This window comes from Gracilinanus agilis, chromosome 2 (assembly GCF_016433145.1).
Source record: "Gracilinanus agilis isolate LMUSP501 chromosome 2, AgileGrace, whole genome shotgun sequence".
NCBI classification, from domain to species: Eukaryota; Metazoa; Chordata; class Mammalia; order Didelphimorphia; family Didelphidae; genus Gracilinanus; species Gracilinanus agilis.
The window spans coordinates 298,590,930-298,616,452 of NC_058131.1; the positions used below are offsets into that span (position 1 = coordinate 298,590,930).

At 42.2% G+C, this 25,523-nt stretch overlaps 1 protein-coding gene across 1 annotated transcript in view; it reads right to left on the bottom strand.

The window, feature by feature from the left end:
• NOD2 (nucleotide binding oligomerization domain containing 2) overlaps positions 1-25,523 on the bottom strand; it is a 52,601-nt gene that overhangs the window by 16,847 nt on the left and 10,231 nt on the right. The window contains exons 2-9 of the mRNA XM_044661417.1: positions 21,100-21,566; positions 17,263-17,368; positions 11,911-13,723; positions 7,278-7,361; positions 7,037-7,120; positions 4,800-4,883; positions 1,902-1,985; positions 1,676-1,759 (exon numbers count right to left, since the gene is read on the bottom strand). Coding sequence (XP_044517352.1) covers positions 1,676-1,759; positions 1,902-1,985; positions 4,800-4,883; positions 7,037-7,120; positions 7,278-7,361; positions 11,911-13,723; positions 17,263-17,368; positions 21,100-21,558 — 2,798 coding nt within the window. The 5' untranslated portion in view covers positions 21,559-21,566. The remainder of the gene's footprint in view (positions 1-1,675; positions 1,760-1,901; positions 1,986-4,799; positions 4,884-7,036; positions 7,121-7,277; positions 7,362-11,910; positions 13,724-17,262; positions 17,369-21,099; positions 21,567-25,523) is intronic.

The following is a 25,523-nucleotide window of genomic DNA, read 5'->3' on the forward strand; positions in this document are numbered from 1 at the left end:
AAGAATTAGTCCTAAGCAAAACAAATGTTAAGAATATAAAAAATATATTTAAAGTTCTTTTTGAGGTAGCAAAGAATTGAAAGCTGAAGGGCTGGTGAACTATTGGGAAACGGCTAGATAAGTGATGGTATATAAATGTAATGAAATATTACTATGCTATAAGAAATGATGAAAGGGATGGTTTCAGAGACACCTGGGAAGATTTATAGAAACTAATGCAGAGTGAAGCATGAACAGAAGCAGAATAATCTATACAATGAAAACAATATTATAAAGGTAAAAAACTCTTAGAAGCTCTGGTCAGCATAATGATAAACCATGATTCCAGAGAGCCAATGATGAAACATACTGCTTACCTCCTGATAGACAGGAGTAAAATGCAGAGTACAGAATGAAATATATACTACACACATAAATATGTGTATATACATATACATACTTGCATATGTATATGTGAGAATGTATATATTCATATATTTTTCTTTTTTAAAAGGCCAATGTGAATATTTGTTGAGATTGATTATACATGTTTGTAACACAAATTTTGTTCTTATTATCATAAAATTATGTGAGAGCAGAGAAAGAAAACAGATTTCTGCTGACTGAAAAAATAAAATTTAATTAAAAATAATAAATGTTTATTGATTAAAAGATAAATAAGCAAGAGATTGAGAGAAGGTTTTTTTGCTGAATGCTATTGCTGAATGATGTGATCTAGAAGAGAAATTCCTTTCCATTTTTTGGTGAAGGGATCACTGCATGTAGAACAAATTTGTATATTGTTGTTTGTATGGCATAACTGTTCTTGAAAAGAAGATTCTATCTGCAAAAGATCCCATAGGGCTACCTAGTAAGACTAAAAATGAACAACAATAAAAAAGAATTACAAGGGGGCAGCTGGGTAGCTCAGTGGAGTGAGAGTCAGGCCTAGAGACAGGAGGTCCTAGGTTCAAACCCGGCCTCAGCCACTTCCCAGCTGTGTGACCCTGGGCAAGTCACTTGACCCCCATTGCCCACCCTTACCAATCTTCCACCTATGAGCCAATACACAGAAGTACAAGGGTTTAAAAAAAAATCAACAACAACAAAAAAAAAGAATTACAGTTGCATTGATGTAAAGTGAGTACATCCAAGAGTAGTCTATAGAAGGAGGCTTTTTCTGGCAAATATGTGCCTTCTGGAATATCTACATCTTCTCATGCTTTCTTTAAACTTTTCCTTCTGGGAGTAGCTGGGTAGCTCAGTGCATTGAGAGCCAGACCTAGAGAGGGAGGTCCTAGGATCAAATATGGCCTCAAGACACTTCCTAGCTGTGTGACCCTGGGCAAGTCACTTAACCCCCATTGCCTAGCCCTTACCACTCTTCTGACTTGAAGCCAATACACAATATTGACTCCAAGACAGAAGATAAGGGTTTAAAAAAAATTTTTTTAAATAAACCTTTCCTTCTGGAGTCCCGGGATCAAAGCCCTTATCCAGGGCTATAACATTCGAAAGTCACCCATAAATTAGGAATAGACTATTTACTCTTTACCCAAACAATTGCTCCCTTTCATTAGTGCAGCCATTCAAAATTGAATATCATATAAAATGCCCTGGCCCTAAGCACTTTTCTGCCCCACTTGGCTAGGGAGTCCTTCCCTGGCATAAGGATACAGTAAACACTAGTACCTACCAGAGTTCCTCCAGCGATACATTCTTCTCCAGCATTAGAGCTAAGGCCTGGGTGCCCACACTGCCAATGTTGTTTCCCACCAAGCTGCATAGAGCAAAGGAGCAAGAAGGTGACAGTCATTGGATATCCACCCTAATGCAATTTCTCTGCTGCCCCTTTTCTTCTGTCCCTCTCAAATTCTCCCGCCCCACGTTCTTCTGCAACAGGACAGGAATTCCAGCCTCACCTGAGCCACTTCAAGCTGTGGTGGTGATGGAGGGCACATGCAAGTGCCTGGGCTCCCTCATCTCCCACTGTGTTGCCCCAGAGACTGAAAAGAAAAACATTCACAATAAGGCAGTATAATAACTCCACCTCATGATTCTGGATAGAAGGAAAATCATGACCTTAAATATCTACAAAGTTCTTTTGGCTTTTATCCTTTCAGGGGCAGTACTATAGTGTAATAATGTTATGTTTAAATGAAAAAAAATTTTCCCAACCCAACATAGGCTGGTGACTCCTACTGGGCTAAAGAGGCAAAACTTTAAAAAGATCTTGGTGTACTTGACATTAAATGAATGAATTTCCTCTCACCTCTCTGATCATTCTTTCTTGATCTGATTATTCTTCTTCTTAATCCCTAAATATCCCCAAAGTTCCCACCATGGCTCTTGTTCTTTCTCTCCTTTAGTGATTTCAGCTTTTTCTCACAATTTCAATCATCATTCCTAGGGAGATTACTCCCAAATCTATGATTCCAGCCCTAAATTCTACCCAAAATTCAAGTCCCAAACCTCTATCTGGATGTGTGCTTCCAGTATCTCAAATTCAGTATGTCCAAAAGTGAACTCTCCCCAGAACCTGCTCCTCATCCTAATTTCTCAACGTATCTTTCTTGTGGTAATATTTTCCCAGCCATCCTGTCTCAAACCCTTGACATTATCTTTAATTCTTCCCTCTTCATCACACCAAATATATAATCAGTTTCCAAGTCTTGTTGATTCTGTCTCTATAATGCCTTTTCCTTCACTGTATCAATCTCACCTCTCTTACTTGTATAATCTGAGAAAAGTTAAACTTTCTGAGCCTCAATCTGCTACTTGTTTATAAGATAAAGACTTTAGACTAGATGGCCTCTGAGATCCCATCCAAGCCCTTAATTTGGGATCCTCTGTTGTTTAACTATCTAACACCCAAATCTTGTTATAAATGAATTTATTAAACTCTTTTTTTAAAAATGGTTGTTATTTATCCTTTGTTTTCAAAGAAGATCAATGACATTTAAAAAAAAACCTCTTACTTTCTGTCTTAGTAACAACTCAAAGACAGAAAATCAAGAGCTAGGCAAATAGGGTTAAGTGACTTGACACAAAGCTAGGAAGTATCTGAGGCCAGATGTGAACCCAAATCCTCCCAACTCCAGGCATTCTATCCACTGAGCCACCCAGCTGTCTCTGACCATGACATTAACATCTGGTTTTGGCTTGGCTTGCAAGTGAATTGGATTTAAGTGAAGCAGAATTATACATAGTCATCAGCCTCATTCTCTCTTTCCAGAGTCATTAAAGTCCAATGGCAAAACAAAACTCAAGACAATTAGTGATGGCCTGGGATGCAGTTAATGATTTTGGCTTCTTCAATGTCTGAACAAACTCTAAGTGCTCCATGTTGCCTGCTTCAGATACTTTTAGGGCCACTGGAACAAATTGTTCTTTCCCACCCATTCCACTGGAGGAAATCCTCAGATGTTCCGGGTTGATATCCCCCTACCTCACTGATGTGTTAAAACATGGTAGCCCAAACTGGCCACCATACTACAGATATTAACTGACCAACATGGAACATAATGGAACTATCACCTCCTTTGAAAATAACACTAATCTACCTTTAATGTTCCCTAAGTTAGCAATAGCTTTTATTTTTTTGTAACTCCTACTCAGCTGGCTACCCCCTGGGACCTTTTCCTCATTGATTACTGTGAAGCTAAGATTCCATTTCATAGGGGAATAGAAAGGTAAGTACAAGGCTTTTTGAATATTGGTTGTTAAGCAATTATGTTTTGAGGCAGGTAAGGATGAGCTTCCTGACAGGATATCCAAACTCTATGCTAAAGAGGAAAACTGCCACAAGAACTCTCTCTACTCCCAGCTTCCCATTTTCTCTCCTCAATCTTTATCTCCTCTGGGTATGCTGTGTTTGAGAGGAACCCTTTTCAATCTTGCGACCAAACATACTGACTGAAACTTCCCCATGTCCTTAGACCCTACCTCTTGCCTAGAAGCCAGCATCTATAGCCCAGCTTCTCTTTTTTTTTGTTATGTTTCCTTTTCTATCTACTGAAACATAACAAAATGAAGGATTGAGGTCTCATTTTTCTCACTCATGAAACAAGGATGATAATAATTTCATTAGCTAGCTCAAGGGTAATCTTGAGGAAAGTTGGACATAACAGTGAGTTATGCTAATAATCAGATTAGTTAAAAGGGTTACAGTGAGGTAGCACGGCTTAGAGAAAAGAGAACTGACTTTGGAGTCAGAAAGACCTGTGTTCAAATCCCACCTCCAGGCAACTTTCCCTAGGTGGTAGAATTTCCTCACTGAGAACTCTCTATTTGAATGAAATCACAGATCTAATCCAATCCCAATAAAGGGTTAGACTACAAGAATTCTAAGGCCTCTCCCAGTTCTAAATATATGCTTCTGTGATAGCTGTCTTCAAGTATTTGAATGTCTCTGATGTGAAGGAAGGATCAGACTTGTCCTGTTTGGCACAGAGAGTAGAACCCATAAGTTGCAAAGAGTTAAATTTAAGCTTTTGATGGTAGGAAAAAAATAAGCTTCCTAACACTTCAAGATATCCAAAAATAGAATGGGTTACTTGGTGGGGAGGCGGTGACTTATGGCCACAGGGTCAGTCCTCTCTCTTCCCTTCTGAGGAACACCTGGAAATGATTTCTCTGAATCTAATCTGGATTTCTAAACTACATGCACACAAATACATACACACAGAGATTTACACACATGCATGTATTCACATATATGGGCATGCACACACAAGTATATGAAATTAAATCAGCTAAAGATTGAACTGTGGAACTCTTGATGGTCTCTCCCTCTTCCCTTTCCTGGGAGCACAACCTACCCCAAAAACTGAAGAGAATCGTTGTCCTTCAGGCCGTCAGCCAACACCTTGGCTCCTACTGCAGTAATGTGATTGTTCCCCAACCTGAAATTTTAAAGTGATCTCAATCCACACACCTTGAAGGGCAGGCAAAAATAATTATAATAATCTTAACTCCAAATGTTTCTACATTGCTTTAAGATTTATAAAGCACAGAAAACCTAGGGATTGCTGCTGGTTGTTCCTTCCAGCCCAGAGTCAGCAGACTCATTTTAAGGAGTCTAGATTAGACAGGAGGAGAAGGGAATGACAGGTTCCTAGAACAATTCTAGATTTAGTTAATGTTATTTTGCAGGAAAAAGTCGAGCATTTTCTTAACTTGACCATTCTGACCTGTTCAACTGTCTGACATAATTTCATTTTCTACCAGCAAAAGGGAAAAAAGAACCCCAAGGAAAGCATAATGGGCATAAGAGTGCAGGTAGGGAGAGAAAGTCAGAATAGGTGGTGGTCTCTTCCAAACCATAAGGGAGAGGCCAGACTAGAGAAAGATGAGTCATGGTCCCCTTTGCTTCAGTCACTAACTTGGTACCTCTACAAAGTCAAGACTCAGTTTCTTAGGATTCATTTTCCTCTTCTGGAAGCTGACTACAGGTAGCATTTACCTGTTGCAAAGGAGTGGCCTGAAGAGGGATGTAAGGCAGGAGAGGGGAGGAAGATGTGAATAGCTGCAAGAAAAGCTGGTAGAATCAATGTAAGTTTCTAATCAGCTCCCTGAGCCTGCTACTCCTTTGGCCCAGAGACTGACACTGACTTTAACAGAGACCCAGACAAACTAGATGGGAAAGACCCAATCAGGAAGGCACAGAGGAGTCAGAAGGCAGAAACCCCAGGGCTTCTTCAGGCAGATCCTGATCCACCCAACAACCATAAGGCACATGCTTTGAGTTGTATTACTTTGAATAGGAATGGACTTGGGACCATAGGATAGGACTCTAAGATCTCAGGGTACAGTCAGAATGGAATTAAGGATCATTTAACAATCCAACAAACTTATTTTACAGATGGGAAAACCAAGGACCAAAGAGGATTAAATGTCTAGCTTCAGTGGCAAAGCTGAAATCTGAACTTAGATTCTCTTGTTCCAAATCCAGTGCTCTTTCCAAATTTTCTCTTATTTTCACATTATCCAAAGGTTAAAAGCTCAAACTAGGTCAATGAATCTATTTTTCTTTGCCACTAATTTTATCAAAATCTTCTTCAATCTTGGTCACACTTAAGAACACCTCAGCCGATTGGCCAGAGAACAAAAAAAAGGAAATGAGAGTAGGTAAACAAGTGAATAAACTTAAATCCAACAAACAAGGGCTGGAGACAATCACTGGTTTTACCATGTTTTCCTGCTTATCCAAACCTTAAAAACAAAAGCAGTGCAGTAGAAAGAAGACAGGGACCTAGATTTATATTTTGACTCTGATACTATTTGCATGATCTTGGACTATCTACTTATTGTATTGAGTCTCAGTTTTCCATCACTAAAAAATGACAAGGTTGGATGCTCTGAGATCCCTCTGAGCTCTAAATCTATGCCCATATAATCAGAATATAATATATTCAGAAAGGCAAGCCAGCTGAAAATAAGGAACCAATTCTTAGGTAACTATGTTCTTAAATGGTTTCAAATGAGGTTCAGGCTAGAAGGATCTAGACTACAGATGCACAAACCATCTACTGTTTGAGTCACCCAAGCTGCTACTGACCAGAGTTGCTATTTCTATGAAAAAAAAAGGCAGAAAGCCTGATTAGCCTTACATCTTCAGTTTAGTGCTGTGGGATGGACCATAGCATCCTTGCATCACGATTTACAATAAAATCTCAAAACAAACCTGTTATCATCACTAATTTAAACACAGTGCCTATTCAGTACCCAAATGACATAAGGCATAGAACAGGGGAAATGATCCAGGAATTGTTTGCCCTGGGTGGGTCAAAGAACAAGTAGCAGAAAGAACCATCAGGATGACAAATTCTAAGGGATATCACACAATAACAGCAATCACCACCACCCTATATTCAGACAATCCATGAACCCTGGAATCTCAGATCATTAACTGGTAACAAATTCTGGACTGGTCTCAAACTGACTGGATCTGGGCATTTCTTTCTTCTTACCTAGCTCAAGTATGAAATCATTGTGGAGAAGTAGGGTGGGGTAGGGATTAAGGGACCTTTAAAAGAAGTGACTTCCCTCTCCTCACCTCAATGCCAAGAAGTTCTGCTTGTACTTGAGAAGGCTGGCCAACGAGTGAGCACAATCATCTGTCAACTTGTTATTGAACAATCTGAAAGATTCACAGGAGACCCAAAGTGTTGAAGGGAAGGCTAGAACAAACAGAAGTTTCAGGAACAAAACAAATTTGTACCCTGCCCCATTCCCCAAGACAGAAACTCCTCCTTCATGGAGTCGGGATCAATTTCAATGATGGAAGCCCTACTTACGCGAGCTTCTGAAACTGGTCACACTGTAGAGCTTGGTCAACCAGCCTGCAGATTCCCTGGTCAGAAATGTTGTTATCTCTCAAGCTAAAAGAGAAAAAGACAAAAGACAAAAATGAAGAAAATTAAGAGAGGCAAAGAAAGGATCTTCATAGGACACCTGTTTGAGAGAGAGCTTTTCACCTAATTATACACTGATTCCTCAGATGCCCCAACCAATCCTTTGGGGTATTAGAATTGAATCTCAACATACCTTAATCAATCAATCAATCAACATTACATGCCAGACATTATGCTTAATCCTAAAGATACAAAAAGAAGAAAAAGGCAGTCCTTGCCTTCAAGGAGCTTATAATCTAATGGGGAAGACAATATACAAACAAATATAGACAAAGTAAGCTATCTACAGGATAAATTAGAAATAATTAACAGGACAGGCACTGGCATTATGAAGTATTGGGGAAAGTTTCCAATAGAAGGTGTGATTTCAGTTGGAGCTTAAAGGAAGCCAGGGATGCCAGCAGTCTAAAAAGAGGAGGAAAACTACTGCAGGCATAAGGGACACACAGAGAGAATTTCTAGAGTTGAGAGATGGAAGTGTATTATTCTTGGAACAGCCAGAAGTCTGGTGTCACTGGATTGAATATATGTCAGGTAATAAAGTATAAAAAGTCTGGAAATGGAGTAGAAAGTTATGTATGACTTTTAATGCATTTTGTATTTACTCCTGGAGGCAACAGGAAACCACTGAAGTTTACTGGGGCAGGGGTAGGGGTGGGTGGGCGGGGAGATGGTTGGGAGAGAGTGGGTGACATGATCCAATCCGTAAATTACTTTAGTGGCTAAATGGAATATGGACTAAAGTAGGGACACTTCAGGAAGGCAGACCTACAAACAGGATATTGCAATAGTCTAGGCAAGAGGTGATGAGGATCTGTGCTAGAGTAGTAGCATCTAGAGGAAAGAAAGGGTCTTATTTGAGAGATGTTGCAAAGGTAAAAGCAACAGGCTTTGGCACAGCTTTCATATATCACAATAGCACAAATATCTGTGCTTCATGGATAGGTGCTGAGCAAACAATCTCCAAGGTTCTTTCAAGTGTGAACATCTCAATCTGTAAGTCAGTATTTGGTACAATTTACTCCCTTTGGCATATGTTTGAGTAAATGGCACTCTGCCAGGACCAATTTATAGAAGGCTGCTCTGAGTGTGAAAAATCTTTTGAGATTCTTTTAGGTCATTCTCCCTCTGGACATCAAACTTGCCCACCTCTTGCCCAGGGGCCCATCTGTGTCACTAACTCCAAAAGGATGAGGGCAATTGAACCTGAACAGTGTTAAAATGATGGGTCCTTGGCCTGAGAACCTGAGAAAACTAACAGAAGGACAAGGATTAGCAGCTGTCTTACTATCTTTCCTTCTGATTTAATTAAAGATTATTCCCTAGGCCAGTGATGGGCAAACTACAGACAGGCAGGCCAGATGCAGCCCCCTGAAATGTTCTATCCTGTCATGCGACATTATTCCTAATCTGACAAATATAATGAGTAGGATACGATACAATGAAACTTTGAAAGAGTTGCCTTAGAAACAGACTGACAGATGAGCATTTCCTTTCCTTTGGCCCCCTCTTTAAAAAGTTTGCTCATCACTGCCCTAGACTATTTAATCAAAACAACAACAACAATAGTAACATCCACAACAAAATAAAACAAAACACCAAGGATAAAACTAATTTCTATTGACGTTTTAAACTTGATTAAGAAAAAAAAAAACTATGGGGACATCAAACTGGAACATTCTTTCTTATCAAATTTCCACTCAATCAAGGTCAGAAAGTAAATAAGACATAGAGCCATAATATGGGAATATGTTATGAGCAATAACTAATCTGAATATGCTCCCTGGGATTTTACCTATAGAAAACATCCCAGGGGTTCTGAAGAACTTCAAGAAAAGTATTTAAATTCAATGAATATGCCACTCTAGGTACTGAAGCTATGGGAACTAAAAAATAATAATAATAACCCCTGACCTCATGGAAACTACTTTTTACTGAATACTCTTTAATAAGATTTTCTAGATTCCCAAGTCTAAAGACTGTCATAATTCATATCAAATTGCTTGATTTCTCAAAAAGGAAAGAAAGGAGGGAAGGAAAGAGAGAATTTGAAAATCAAAAAATTTTTAATGAATGTTAAAAACTTTTTACATGTAATTGAAAAAAATATTTGGGAAAAAAAAAGAATGACATAAGAAATGACTCTATGTAGGAGAAATGGGGCATACCATGTTACAGACTACCTAGTTGACAGAAAAAAAATGTAAATGCCTACAATATACTGTGTAAATGGAATTAGCTCATCCTCATTCATTGTTAGGCTCTAGCCATCAGAAATAATGTCACCCCACCCAACTTAGTGAGGAGGGGAAGATCAGTTACTCACACGTGACAATAAGTAACAAATCAAAAACAAGGAACTGCCCTTTGGGCAGTCCAAAACAGTGTTGAGGCTGCCATTTGTCTGCTTGAAATTGGAGGTGGATGCAGGAAGTGACAAAAGATGCTATCTCTTAAATATGATGGTAACTTCCTGTGGAGGCAGTTGGTGCTTTGAACTTGGTGTAGAAGGATCTCTGGCGAGACCCCAGACGGCTTCCCTCTGAATTGTCACCTGGGTAAGTTAGGCTGACTTCCTTTCTCCTCCCTTGGCGTTTCTGGAGGCTCTACCCTCAAGGAGGCCTCTCTTGCCTCTAATTGTAGAAGGCCTTGGGGCTAGAAGCCTTATTCAATTAACCTCTGTGCTCCTCTGCTGGGCCTCTAGATTCTTACCTTGTCTGGATCTCTGGTCCAGGCCAGAGTTTCTCTCTCTCAATTTCTCTACCTTCAACCTTCCTAATTGTAAATAAACTTCCATAAAAGTCATCCTGACTTGGGTCTATTTTAATTTGGAATCGAGTTAATCCGATTCCTGGCGACCATACCTTAAATATCTAGTTTCCCCTCTTATAGTACCCTATAGCTTGCCATGGTTTATTAAAATTAGACATTATCAAATAAACAAACAAACAAATAAATGAATGAATCACTAAGTAAATAAATAAATAAATTTTAGAGATTGAATGAATAAAAATAAATTAAATAAAAAATAGATATTATTAAAATTAAATAGCCATGGCTATTTCAGAACATAATGTCCTTTCTCCTTCAGGTGCAGAAGTAGAAATTGGCCAACAAGATCTTACTACATGCCAGGTATGATGCCAGGTGCTAGGGTTGTAAATATAGAGGGTAAGATTGCGTCTGTCTTCAGGAAGTGGGGTAGAACCCAATATGATTTAATTCCTAAAGAAAAATCAGTCTGGCTCAGCTGAGCCAAGAGATTTGGTCACCATTTCCTTGGATTCTGACAAATAAAACCACCCTCAGCACCTCCAGCAAACTGTCCTGGCATAGTTGGGAGGAAGATGAGCATAGCTAACTTGCTGGGTGAAGGACTGTAGAAAGCAGCCTTGTCATGAACTCACTATATTGCTCTGGGAAGATCACTTCATTCTTTTGTCTTCTCTAAAATAAAGTGGTTGGGCTATTTACTACCTATATGAATGACCCTAGGCAAATAATTGAACCTCTCTGGGCCTCACTTTTCTTATCTATAAAATGAGGAGTAGATAAGATGACCTATGAGCTCCCTTCAAATTTTAGCTGTGAGATCCAACAACTAGGGGATAGCTAAGTGGCACAGGAATTGAAAACCAGGCCTAGAGATAGGAGGTCCTGGGTTCAAATATGCATCAGATACTTCCTCACTGTGTGACTTGGGGCAAGTCATTTAACTCTCATTGCCTAGCCCTTACTGCTCTTTTGCCTTGGAACCAATACACGGTATTGATTCTAAGGTAAAAGGTAAGAGTTTAAAAAAAAAAATATCTGGGGGCAGCTACATGGCTCAGTAGATTGAGAGCCAGGCCCAGATATGGGAGGCCCTGAGTTCAAATATGACCTCAAACACTTCTAGCTGTGTGACCCTGAGCAAGTCACTTAACCCCCATTGCCTACCTCTTACTGCTCTTCTGCCCTAGAATCAATACATGGTATAGATTCTAAGACAGAAGGTAAGAGTTAAAAAAAAAATCTGTAAATCCTTACCTTCCATCTTAGCAGTAAGGGCTGGGCAATAAGGGCTAAGTGACAGGGTCACACAACTAGGGAAGTATCTGAGGCCAGATTCGAGCCCTCAACCTCCTGTCTCTAGGCCTGGCTCTCAATCTGCTGAGGCACCCAGCTGCCCCTGGAAGGTAAGGATTTTTTTTTTTTAAATTCTAGAGTTTTTAACCTGGGATCCATGAACTTTTCTTTAATATTATAACTCTTTTGATACAATTGGTTTCTTTTGTAACTCTGTATATTTTAAATAAAATATTATTATTAAATAAAATTTTATTTAAATAAATATTTAAAACTATTATTCAGAAAAAAGCTTCAACAGATTGCCAAAGGAGTCCATGATACACAAAAAGGTTAAGAACCCCTGGATTAATGGACTCAGGATCCCCTCCAGCTCTCCCCTAAGGACTATGCTAAGTTCTCTCTCCTAAGCCCAAGGAACCCCAAAGCAGCTGAAGGAGGGACTCACTAGAGTGCGTGGCAGACACTCAGGCATGGCAAGAGCTGCTCCACACCGATGTCTCCCACTGAATTATAATCCAGCTGGAGGGCCACAGGCTGCTGGAGGTTCTTTAGCACGAAAGCCAGGGCAGCACATTCAGCAGGACCAATATTGCAATAGGTCACCTTCAGGTGCCCCACGTGCAGCTTACTCACGGCTTCCCGGGCCAGCTGCTCATCCTGCATCTCATAGAGGCTCCTGATCAACCAGACGAACTCAGGCATGGCATGCATACTCTTGACCTCTCCCGGCACAGCCCGGGGGATGGACCGGAAGTGCCTCCTGAGGCCTTGGGCCAGGCACCGCCTGGCACAGCTCTTTTTCTGGAGGAGCGGGGTGGAGGTCCCCTGGCATTCGGCTACCAGGCACCAGTGCTCCTGGGACAGCAGGCCAGCCAGGAAAACGGCTGTAATCTGGACATTGTGGGGTTCTGCTTTCTGCAAGAGAGTTAGGACACCCGTCTCTTCTTGCTCAGGGGATTGGACACAGGCCATGGGAAACAGCCAAGGCAGAGACTGACGGGGCTTCTTGTGCCCACCAAACAAGTATCTGATCGCCGAAGGGGTGACATCTGCACCAAGCAGCAGATAGAAAGCGGCAAAAAAGCACTGCAGAGTGATGTGCAAGAATTCCAGAGGAGCTGAGCTCTCGGGAGAGAAGCTTTTAGATGGCACCAGGAAGCCCAGAGAAAGGTCCTCCTCGTCCACCCCAGAGGCCCGGAGCTGCTCTGCAGAGAACACGTAGCTGCACATCCCGAGGCCCCACAGGGCCAGTCTGCCCAGGCGCAGGATGGTGGGGAGCCGAGGCCGGAGGGTGGCAGCCCCAAGGCCCCAGGCCACGTCCTCGGGGGAGGCATGTGATATGAAATGCCTCAGGACCAGCAGATACATGTCAGTGGTGGTCTTCAGGAAGCCAGAGCCATGCAGCAGGAGCTCCTTGTGACACCTGGACACAATCCACGAGAAGACAGGCACCTGACATAGGCCGTGCAGGGCCGAGGTTGCTTTCACCAGCTGGACGAGCCGGTCAGCTACCCCAGAGTCCCTGTGATGCTTCCTCATGAATAGCTCTATCCCCTCCTGGGAAAAGCCCGTCAGGCCGAGTTCCTTGCGGACGTACTTCCTGAGGAAAGGGCAGATGGTGTGAGGCCGGCTTGTCAGTACCTTCTTGGCGTTCTTCATTAGATTGCCCCGCAGAAGGTTGAAGAGCAGATTCTGAGGGGAGGTAGGGTCGGTCGGGGAACAGTGGGTCTCTCTCTCAGTGAACCGGAACTTGAATTCATCAAAGCCATCGAAAGTGAGCAGGACCCGATCAGGATGATCAAGGAGATACTGGAAGACCTCCTGTTGGCCCTCATCCGGCCAGCAACACTGCTCAAACAGCAGGCTCTGCACCGAGACTGGCTTGTCCATGGACTGCAGCTGCCGGCAACTAAATGGGAAGACAAAGAGGAAATCCTGAAACTGCTGGCCTGTGGCCCACAGGCGATGGAGCTGCTGCAGAAGGGTACTCTTCCCGCTGCCCGCCTCTCCCACCAGTAGCACAGTGTCCGCGTCTTCATTGAGGCACCCCTTATCACTGAAGATCTCAGAGAGCTCCAGAGTGTGGTGGCCCTTCTGGCTGGGTGCACCCAAGCTGAGATTCTTCCGAATTTCTAGGATATTCTCTGTGTATATGTCCTCTAGGCACAGATTCTCGGTCCCATCATAGGTGCTAAGGAAACGAGACTGGACCGACACTGTGGCCTTCAGCTTGGCCATGTACTTCTTACATGCAGTAGCTGGAAAAAAGAGAAATAATAATAAAATCCTTTATAGGAACTGATGAATGTTGATTGACTTAGTTAGCCATGGGTTCCCTGGGCAGAATGATTTATATGATAAATGGTTAAATGCTCATCTGGGCTTAGAAAGTCACCTTCCTTCCTACAGATGGAAGGATACTTAAAACAGTGATGGTGAACCTTTTAGAGATGGAATGCTGGGCCCTGCCCCTACCCTACTCCCTAGACCAGGGGTTGACAACATATGGCTCTGGAGCCAGATATGACTCTTTTGAGGGCCAGATATGACTCTTTCTGCAGGAGCCATAAAGTCAATTTTTTTTCAGGCACTGTTACAGGAGCGTGCACTGTGAGCACTGTATGGCTTTCATGAAATTACATTTTTTAAAATGTGGCCTTTATGGTTCTCACTGCCAAAAAGGTTGCCGACCCCTGCCCTAGAGCGAGGGCTATGCCCCATTCCCACCTCCACCTCACTTCTCCACCCTGCCCTTTACTCCAGTCAGGGGAGGGAAGAAGTGCTCCCATTGGCTGATGGGCAGAGGGGTGGGGAAAGTAAGGAATATCCTCAGGTGCATGGATATGGGGGGAGGGGGGAAGCAGCTCCAACTTGAGTCTCTCTAGTAACTCTAGTAGTTCTAGTAACGAACTCTGGTGGGCAACTGCAGGCTTTCCCACAAAAAAAGGCTCTGTGTGCCCTTTCTGGCACATGTGCCATAGGTTCACTATCACCAACCGAGAATATCTCTGAACAAAAAAGGAAGTGCAAGACTTACAGCTACAGGGAATCTCTCTCTCAGACAAGTCACCTGGAGCACTGAATCACATTCTGGATCACCCAAGAGTCAGCAAACTCTTTAGTTCCCAGTGTAATCCATCAGTCCTAGTAATATGCTCTTGCAGGTTTAAAGCATCGACCAAAGCTGATAGAAAATGTAATGGAAGTGTAAAGGAGAGAATTAGAAAAAAGGAGAGAAGTGGGGCAGCTAGGTAGCACAGTGGATAGAACACCAGGTCTGGAGTCAGGAAGACTGAGGATCAAATCTGGCCTTAGGAACTTCCTAGCTGTGTGATCCTGGACAAGTCACTTAATCTCAATTGCCTACCCCTTGCCCTTCTGTCCTAGAGTTGACCCTTGAACAGAAGATAAAGTTTAAAAAAAAAACAGAAAGAAGAAAAGAGAAATGTATGTGGCTGGCAGTGATTGAGTGAGTCAGAGACTAGGCGCACAGGGGAAACTCAGAGGTGCCTTACTAGTCTAACTTTTGTCTGGCCCATATTTTGTGCCTTGACATACAGGGGTGGCTGGATTTCTTCATCTTCAGTTCATTTTATCATAAAACACTTTTGAATAAGCAATGTCATGAGTAGGGAGTATTCAGGAAGCTGTCCTTGGAAAGATTTATTAACTCAAAATTCTAAATCAATAACCTCCTATGTCTTAACACAGTTCCCCTTTATGGAAATATGAGATGTTCAAAGTTCTGGTGGGGAGGGCAGGATATTTAGAAGGTTTAGCTTACACTGACAGAGGGCTTTAAACATAACCATTCATTTGCATGTTCATTTGTTCAACAGTTATACCTTAAAAGACTGATTTTCCTGAATTCAGATCTAGCCTCAGACTCTTACTAGCTCTGAGATCTGGGCTAGTCACTTAGCCCTCTTTGCCTTGGTTTCCTCATCTGTAAAATGAGCCAGAGAAAGAAATGGCAAACCACTCCAGTATCTTTGCCAATAAAACCCTAAATGGGGTTTCAAAGAGTTAAGACACAACTGAAAAACAACTGAAGAACAAAAATAGAAAACACTGTCTTAGATGTTTGGGAAGATCCAAAACTAAGACAAGCCCCTGGCCTTCTGGAACTTTCAATCTAGTAAGGGATAGAGAGAAACACAAATAACTATACTATACAATGTCACATGACAAATGCATTATTAAGTGGCAAAACAAGGTGCTGTGTGCACTGAATGAAAGATTTCATATTTCTTTTGCAACTAATCAACCATTAAATGAAACTGTCAAATTGCCTCTTCTCAACCTAATAGCTTACTCAAAGCATTGCTCAGGTTCTCCAGGCAGTTAGAGCCTCAACATCTTGTGCCAAAGCAACAGACATTACAAATGGCCCCTCTTGTTCCTGAGACACATTGTTATTTTAGTCCCCTTTACAAATAACAAAACATATCTTGAAATTTTCAAAGAAGGTGAACTAGTCTTTTACGGACCTCGGTCTGAAAGGGAGTGTAGAAACCAGCTAGTCTAACTCCTACATTTTTCAGATAAGGAAACAAGAAACCAATGAGGTTAAGTGACTTGCCCAAGGACTATATATATGGTAAAGCCAGAATTTGAATCTGAGTCTTCTGTTTCTAAATCCAGTGTTCTTTTCACTGAAACACATTACCAATATGTGTACAATATTGCTAGATTAGGTGACAATAATTAGGAGGAGGAGGAGGAGGAGGATGTCTGGCATTTATATAATGCCTACCATGTGCACATGTGCACAAAGTGCACAGAACACTTTACAATTACTATCTAATTTGATCCTCATAACCACTCTGGGAGGTAGCTACTATGATATCTATTTTCCAGATGAGGAAACAGAAGCAAACAGCAGTTAAGTGACTTGTCCATAGGTTAAATGACTCTCCCAAGAACTTACTACTCATCTAGTGAGTTTCTGGGACTGGTTTGAACTCATGTTTTCCTGACTCTAGGTCTCCCTTTCTATCCACCATACCACTGTATGACTTTCTGCCCACTGCTGTATTGCTTTAATAGTTGTGATTGGCCTTTTTATGGCTCTATATAACCAGCAGGATCAGCAAGCCAGTCTAAGACTACTAACTAGAGGCATATGGGTGGTGCAGAAGATAGAGAAATGATCCTGGAATCAGGAAGATCTGAGTTCAAATCCAGCCTCAGATGCTTACCAGCTGCATGACAAAGGACAAGCCATTTAATAATTATTAGCCTCAGTTTCCTTATCTGTAAAATGGAAACAATCATAGCACTTGCATCCCAGGGTTGTTTTGAGGATAAAATGAGATAACACATATATTGTTTTCTTCATTATAAAGATAATTTATTTTACCAATTACATGTAGTAACAAATTTCCATATAAGTTTTCCAAAGTTATATGATCTGAATTGTCTTCCTCTCCCTCCACTCCATCCCTCCCAGAGCAGGTGAGCGATTCAAATCTGTGATAACCATGTAAAATGCTTTGTAACCTATAAAGTGTGACATAAATGCTAGGTATTATTATTATTATTATTATTATTATTATTATTATTATTATTATACTCCCAGGAATCAGGGAGCAGAGCTCTGTACTCTGAGCAGCCCTCATACACAAGTAAGCATGTAATCAATGCTTTCAATGACAATAAACATCCTCAGTGATGTTGCTAGAGAGGCAAGTTTTGCTTTAACACATTTTTCTCTTAAACCATAAGGAATTCCTTATCCCAAGAACAGCCTACATTGGGAAAGAGATTTCTGGGAAGCTGAGAAGGACATACATACCATCAGGAAATGGGACTGGCAGGACAGGCAACTGGAGGATGTGCTGGAGGAGAAACTGGGCCACTCCATTATCTTTTACTTTTGCAAAGTCAAGAAGCCTTCTTGCCTTCAAGAATCACAAAAAGTTTGTTACATATCTGCTTTGGTTTATTCAGAATAACTCAGGGAAAGTGGTTGACTGATTATTATGATTTAACTATTCATCTCTGCCACAATCAAATACCAGGAAAATGAGTTTTTAAAAGTAAATATGAGGGGAGGCTAATAAGTGGCTCTGTGGATTGAGAGCCAGGCCTATAGATGGGTTCAAATCTGGTGCCAGGCACTTCCTAGTTCCTATTGCCTAGCCTTTTTCTTTTTTTTTTGAAATGAGAAAGACTGTTTATTCAGAGAAACAGAATCAGGAGCTGAAACACCAAATTTGAGAAATGATTGCCTAGCCCTTTATCGCTCTTCTGCCTTGGAACCAATATACAGTATTGATTCTAAGATGGAAGGTAAGGTATGACTAAAACCAAGAGCCTCTGAGCTAAGACTGACACCCCAGTCCCAACTATGTTAAAGGTATAGTGAATCAGCTGGTATTATGAAGCTCCTGTTTCCCAATAGCCTGTCTACACCCAGCTGAGGAAGTCTGGTGAGAAAAACTCTAAGGGAACCTGAATTTCCTCACTGTAGTTTCTCTTCCTGTAATAGAAATTCTGCATCACTCCCCTGAGGTTGGCTGGGCCTCCCTGTGCATGGCATGTCAATCAAAGGAAATGGCTAGTTCCAAGAAAATGAAAGGTCCCATTTTAGTGGAGGATCCCCTAGGCTCCTCTGGATCTCTTCCCTCACTCGGCTGTCACCTCCAATAGACTCCAAAGACAGTTCAAGGATATAGATTCAGAGAGAAAACTAGAGAAGGATGTCTGTGAAATGGGAGCATCTGTTTTTTAAAATCTCAGCCAGTGTTCCCTGGAGTCCCTTCCTGAATCCTGGTGGCTAAGGTTATCTCTGGACTTCATCACCCTCTCTGTAAAATCCTGGGATTTGACAATCCTATCATCTGATCTTATCCTGCTATTGTTCAACTGTTTTCAGTCGTGTTTGCCCCTTTCTGACTCATTTGGGGTTTGATTGGCAAAAATACTGGAATGGTTTGCCATTTCCTTCTCCAGTTCATTTTGCAGATGAGGAAACTGAGGCCAACAGGATGAAGTGATTTGTCCAGGATCACACACCTAGTAAGTGTCTGAGGCCAGATTTGAGCATGGGTCTTCCTGACTCCAGGCCTACCACTCTATCCACTGCTCCACCTAGCTGACCCTATCCTAGCTCTCACCAAATCCTACAGTCTGGAATTAGAAAGGAGAGCAAAGATCATCCCTCCACTCCTGCCTCTTCTACCCACTCTATAGAAAACAGAGGGGGGCAGCTGGGTAGCTCAGTAGATTGAGAGTCAGGCCTAGAGATGGGAGGTCCTAGGTTCAAACCCGGCCTCAGACACTTCCCAGCTGTGTGACCCTGGGCAAGTCACTTGACCCCCATTGCCCACCCTTACCACTCTTCTGCCTTGGAGCCAATACACAGAAGTTAAGGGTTTAAAAAAATTTTTTTTAAAAAGAAAATGGAGGCCCAGAGAGATGTGCTCACTTGGCCAAAGTCACCTAGATCAAACCTGGGCCTTCTGCTCCCTCCAGGGGCACTCATTGTCCCTTCTCCACAGTTGAGTGCTTCTATTCCACCTCCATGCTTGTGCTCATGTGGTGACTTCTGCCAGAAATCTCTTCCCCAATTCTTTCTCTCTCAACTCTTCCCATGTTTCAAGGCCCAGTTCGAGGCCCAACCTCCTCTGTAATACCTTCTGTAACAGCCCAAGCCTACACAGATCTCATCCATCCCTGAATTCCCTCAGAATCCTCTTGGATTCTAGGTTGTTGGAATCCATGGACTTGCCCCTAGGCTGGTGTGTCCCGGCCTCTGTTGTCTCATGAAACTGTTGGGACCTTCCAGGCAAGGGCTCAGACCCCTAGCTCAGTGTCCCCTCGGGGCTAGACACATTTGATTAGGACAAACGTCAGGATTTCAACAAATGCTTGTGAACTTAAGAGAACTTGACTTAGTTAGAATGGAATAAATTAGGTTTGCCAGATAAGCATACATATTTCCTGAGCCAGGTTAATTTTTTTTTTAAAACCTGTACCTTCTTAGTATCATTTCTAAGACAGAAGAGGGGTAAGTAAGGGCTGGGCAAATGGGGTAAAGTGACTTGCCCAGGGTCACACAGCTAAGAAGTGTCTGAGGTCACATTTGAACCCAGGTCTCCCTAACTCCAGGCTTGCTGCCCTATCCACTTTGCTACCTAACTGCCCCTTTGAGCCAGTTGTATAATAGCTGCAAAGACAGATGTTTCGTGTAAAAGAGTTGGACTTCAAACCACAAAGACCTGGGTTTGAGTTCTGCCTCTGACACATACTTGATGTGTGACCCTAGGCAAGTCACTTAACTTTTCCATGCTCTGTGCAATTTTCTAAGAATCTAAGTTGCAAAAAAAAAGTGCCAATCTGCATCAGTAGAGGTAGTTTTCGTACCTGGAAATTCCTTAGACTCATGAAATCATATATTTAATACCTGTCCAAAGCCTATCTTTCTGCCCAAATATATATATGAGTTTGCAAAAAGTTCAATCATGGGGCAGCGAGGTAGCACAGTGGATAGAGCATCAGATCTGGATTTAGCAGAATCAGGGTTCTAATCTGGCTTCTGACACTTCCTAGCTGTGTGACCCTGGGCAAGTCACTTAACCCCAACTGCCTAACCCTTACCACTCTTCTGTCTTAGAACTGAGACATAAGGTAAGGGTTTAAAAAAAAAAAGTTAATCCAATCCAGTCCAATCCAATGCAATCTAATCTAACACCTATTTTTAAAAGCATTTAGTAGCTGCATTTAGTAGCTGCTAGGTAATTGCTTATTGTGTTGGCAGGAGGGGCACTAAGACTAACAGGAAAAGTAACAATAGGATAGAGAGCTGGGATGAACTTTCACAATTGTCTAGTTTGGGCCCCTCAAATGAGGAAAGCGAGGTGCAGAGGCAGGACATGATTTCCCAAAGGAAAATACGGATACCAAGTGGCTGAAGCTCTCCCCAGGGCAGGGCTGTTCTCCTCACCCACCCCATGCCAGGGCAATGCCCATGAGCTCCGAGGTCACGAAGGCTGTGGAAAAGCGCTCCGAGCCCTGACTTCCTCCTCTATAAATGGAGACAAGAGTCCTTTTGCAGTTTTACAAGATTATTAAAATGACATCAATTGTCTAGACCTGGAAGAGACTAAAGAGGTCATTGGATACAACCCACTCATTTTGTAGATAAGGAAATATAGACTGAGGGATTCTGAATGACTCCTCCAAGGTACCTCAGGGAGTGATGGTTTGGATCTGAACCCTAGTCCCCTAAGTCTAGGGTCAGGGCTCTTCCTCCTGTACCATACTATGGGAGTGCTTTGGGGAAAAGCCATGTAAAATAAACTGCAAACGAAGGCACTATATAAATATGTAAAAATTATGCTAGTAGTCGTACTCCAATTTTATTGCCTGACATTACATAGGCATTATTTTACTTACCTGTAAAATGAGTACAGAAAGCTAGCAGCCTTGAACACCCCTTCCAGCTCTAATCTAGGATCCTATGAGCCTGTACTTTTCCTGGGAGAGCATCGTATTAACATTTTTCATGTCTAAATGTATGTGGGTCTGTGGGTCTGTGACCCCCACTGGTTTGCAGGGCTGATTACATGTGAAATATTTTCTGGTGCCTATACACCCACTCGTGATTCTCTCTCATGCAAGTTCTTACCCTCTGAGATGACGTAAATATGGGCAGCCTGATTTCATCACATTCGTACTTGGTGATAAAACCGTGTTCGAGTAAAAGGTTTAAAATGCTTTCCACGTGGCCATAGATTTTCCTGACAATCACCGGCCTGTGTTTCTGCAGGTCCTGGGCTGGACAGGATTCATTGTGACTCCACCTCCTCGGTGGTTCTGTTTGTTCATCTGCTCCCTCAGCCTTCTGCACTGCAGCAAAGAGCAGCTCACAGCTTTGCCCGCCTTTATTCCAGACAATATCCAGGAGACGTCGAGCCAGAGTGGACAGGGGCTGCCCAGGGAGGCTCACACTCTCATAATCCTCCCAAGTAAGCACTTCCCAAGAGAGCAGATAGTCCAGGACACTTTCAAAGTTCTCCAACGACCTTAAGGCCAGCCGCCCCACCAACTGGCTCCGCTGAGCCTGGAAAAACTCTTGTGTGCACATTTCTCATCCTAGGGAGGAAAGAGAAATAAATATTCAGCTTCTCTGAAAAAGCCAGGTTGAGAACAGTCAAACATCAGTCTAGAATTCAGGAGATAAAATGCAATAGCATAGAGAATTAGAGAATCATAAAATCACCCAACACATGAACTCAAGAAATCCCCTCATTTAACGTCCTCATTTTATGGATGAAGCAACAGGCCCAGAAAGAGGAAATAGTAAGTCAAAGGCCATTCAACTAGTTAGTCAGTCAGGACCATAACTCACACTGTCTGACTCCCAATAAATTATCTAACCTTGAGATCCTGAGCCTACAAGTAAATATTGATAACTTTCCTCTACAAACAACCTTTCTAGACTACCCTGTGCCAGATGGGAAGCAGTCACTTTCTTTCTAGAATTTTTTTTAAACCCTTACTTTCCATCTTAGAATCGATACTAGGTATTGGTTCCAAGGCAGAAGAGCAATAAGGGCTGGGCAACTGGAATTAAGTGACTTCCCCAGGGTCACACAGCTAGAAAGTATTCTGCAGCCATTTGCCCCCAACTCCAAGTCTGGCTCTCTATACATTACCTACCCTCTGACGACTTCCTTTCAACTGGCAGGGTACAGCTCTAGGGGGCCAGGCTACTGGGGAATGTTTCCAGGGTCTCTGGCCCCTGATTCTCTATCTTCTCCTTACAAAGCACAGGCTGCCTTGTTTTCTTGGAAAGCCCCAACTCCTAGAGGCTCTCACATTGGGTTCAATTTCACAAGCATTTATTAAGCCTCTGCCTTGTGCTATGCATTCTGCTAGCTGTTGGGGATGAAAAAATAAAAAAAACAAACAGTCTCTTGCCCTGGAGAATTATACATTTACATACCAAAGTAGGATACATCAGTTTCCAACTACTTGTGGATCCCTAATGGTGGAGCACTGTATATTAAATGTTGGTCCTGTTTACATATTCCCACCATCTTCCTCCCTTCTTTATTCCCCATCCTTCTTCTGGCCATAGTACACACACACACACACACACACACACACACACACACACCCCACTGCAGAGCCTTAGATCAGTTTTGATCCACTGAGGCAAGCAACCAGAAGGAAAATCTCAGAGAGAGGCATTTATGCTGTGTTGACAAGATTTCTGCAAGGACAAAAATTTTTTTTTAAATTTTATTTTTTAGAAAAAAAATTTTCCATGGTTACATGATTCATGTTCTTATTCTTTACCCCCCCAACACCCCACCCCACCCCCGTAGCCAACACGCATTTCCACAGGTTTCTTCATGTGTCATCAATCAAGACCTTTTTCCGTATTATTGATAGTTGTACTAGGGTGGTTGTTTAGAGTTTACATCCCAAATCATGCAAGGAAAAAATGTTAATGATACACAGAACTTCCGCCTCTCTCTGAGATTTCCCTTCTGGTTTCTTGCCTCAGTGGGTCAAAACTGATCTAAGGCTCTGCCACCCCATCCCTCTATGTCCAGCCATTTTGTAGTCTAACTATAGTTAGTGGAGAGGCAGTGTGGAGCTGGGGTCCTGACCGTGTCAGAAAGACCTGGACTCAAATTCTGTTTCTCACACATACTAACTGTAGGACCATGGGCAAGTCACTAAAGTTCTCAAAGTCCCCAGGAAAATCTTACAGACTAGAAGTTTCAGGCCAGTTGCCAATCTGCACTGGCAGATAATTTCACTCCACAAGTGCCTAGGAATCTAGACCGAAAGAAAAGTCAACTTCAAGAATTGTACATGACAAATTATCTCAGACCTAGTGTACCTATTTCATTGTGGTTAATAGGTTTTAGGGGGACGGGGGATGTTATTTTTTTTTTTTACCCTTGTACTTCGGTGTCTTGTCTCATAGGTGGAAGAGTGGTAAGGGTGGGCAATGGGGGTCAAGTGACTTGCCCAGGGTCACACAGCTGGGAAGTGGCTGAGGTCAGATTTGAACCTAGGACCTCCCGTCTCCAGGCCTGACTCTCACTCCACTGAGCTACCCAGCTGCCCCGACGGGGGATGTTATTTTGGAGAGAAGGGCAAAGTCCTATTCTCGACCTAACAAAGGAAATCTCCCAAAATGGAATGAGAAGTTTATTTCTTACATTCAGAGCTAAAACAAAGGGTTGATATGTTGTCAGCTACAACAGTGAAAATATTCCCAGACTAGAAATGAAACAAGAAAGACATCATAAGCTCTCTGAAGGTAGGGGCTATGTTTTGTTCATCCTTCACCGAATCAGCACAAAGTCCCACACTTGATGTTTGTACAGGAGAGGAACAAACGAATCGCCAATTTCATCTCCAGTTCAAATCAGGCTAGGAGAAAGCTTCTTGCTTCCTCTTTTGGAGCAATTAGGAAAAATAGCAATACTGATTTTGGTTTTCTGCTCCTGTGGGGAGGGGCACTTGGGTGCTTATACACACAAAAGCCAAGCAAAACCAACAGAAGAAAACAAAGCAAAACAAAACAAATCCCCCATCCTGGAAGATTAAATCAGAGGTAGCCATATGGAGAAACTGAGGCAGAGAAGTTACATCACTCATCAAAGTAGTATCAGTATACCCATTCCAGAGAAAAATTGAAAACTAGTGACTGGAATTCTCCCTTTCTCTACATAAATCCGGAGAATACTTTTGGATTTAAAGCTGGAAGGCTGGAAGGCCCAACCATTGAGGCTAACCTCCTTATTTTACAGGTGAGGAAATTGAAGCCCAGAGAGATAAAATTACTTGTCTCAGGTTACACTATTGCGCAGAGGCATAATTTTGACCATTTTCTTTTACTAATTACTAATACAACTGCAAAGGGAACAAAATCTCTGAGAGCTGAGCACTCCAATTCTGATAACCTTGTTTCACTTTCTGCCCTGCATTCTCTACAGTTCCTTTTTGCTCTGAGGCTTCTGCTGCCCAGCCTCCTCAGAAACCACCTAGCCCCAGTTTTACAAGAGGTAACTGTGCTGTGACCAAACAACAAAGAAGAGATATGCCTGAAGGACATATATGATGAAATGGTTTCCTTGGAAGCAGGCTTGGCTCCCAAAATGCATCCACTTTAACAGGGGTAAGGCCCAGAAACAGATGGAGAAGCAACTCTGTCCCCACCCCATGACAAAACAGAAACCTCTTGCATAAAACTTTCCCAAAATACTTTTGTGCAGGTTTCTATGTTTACATCTTCTTCATTCTAAAAGCCTACAAGGGATGCCCTTCTACCATCTTCCCCTTCTGTGTTGTCTTTTCCTGGAAATTCCCCCAAACTGCCAGGCCAGGGATCACTCAGTCCAGGGAGTAGAACTGTAATTTCTAGACTTTGTCTTCAAGATTGAGAATGAAATTCAGAAATACTAAGAGCCCTTTGGCACACACACTTCTAATCACAACTGTAGAGCCCTGTTCCTTACTGCTGCGTGTATGATCGGGCAAACTTAGCAGGGCAATAAGTAGGGATGGTTGAATAAAATTGCATATCCTACCCTGAAATACATACACACACACACACACACACACACACACACACACACACACACACACACACACCTCTACAACTATAACCATAACCACAAATATATTTAGAAGGATAAAGTGAGATAGAGAAAAACAATGGAGATAAGATGGAGCACAGACAGGAAGGTGAGTGAAAAAAGTAAAAGGAAACATGAGGCTTTGACTCAATAATGGGATCTGAAAGTGGAACAGCTCCAAAGCATCCTTTACAAGCTCCTCCACCTCTTAATCTCTCTAGCTCTCATCTCTCCCACCAAAAGTATACACTCTTCCTTTAGAAGAGTCTTATAGGCTTGAATTTCCTTTAAAATTTTCATGGAATATACATCAAAAATGCTTACAGCAGCACTTTTTGTGGCAGCAAAAAATTTGAAACAAAATAGACTTTGGAGGTGGAACTTTGTAGAATAAATGAACAAATTGGGGAAGAGAAATGTGAACATAAAGAATTCAGAAGGGAGCACC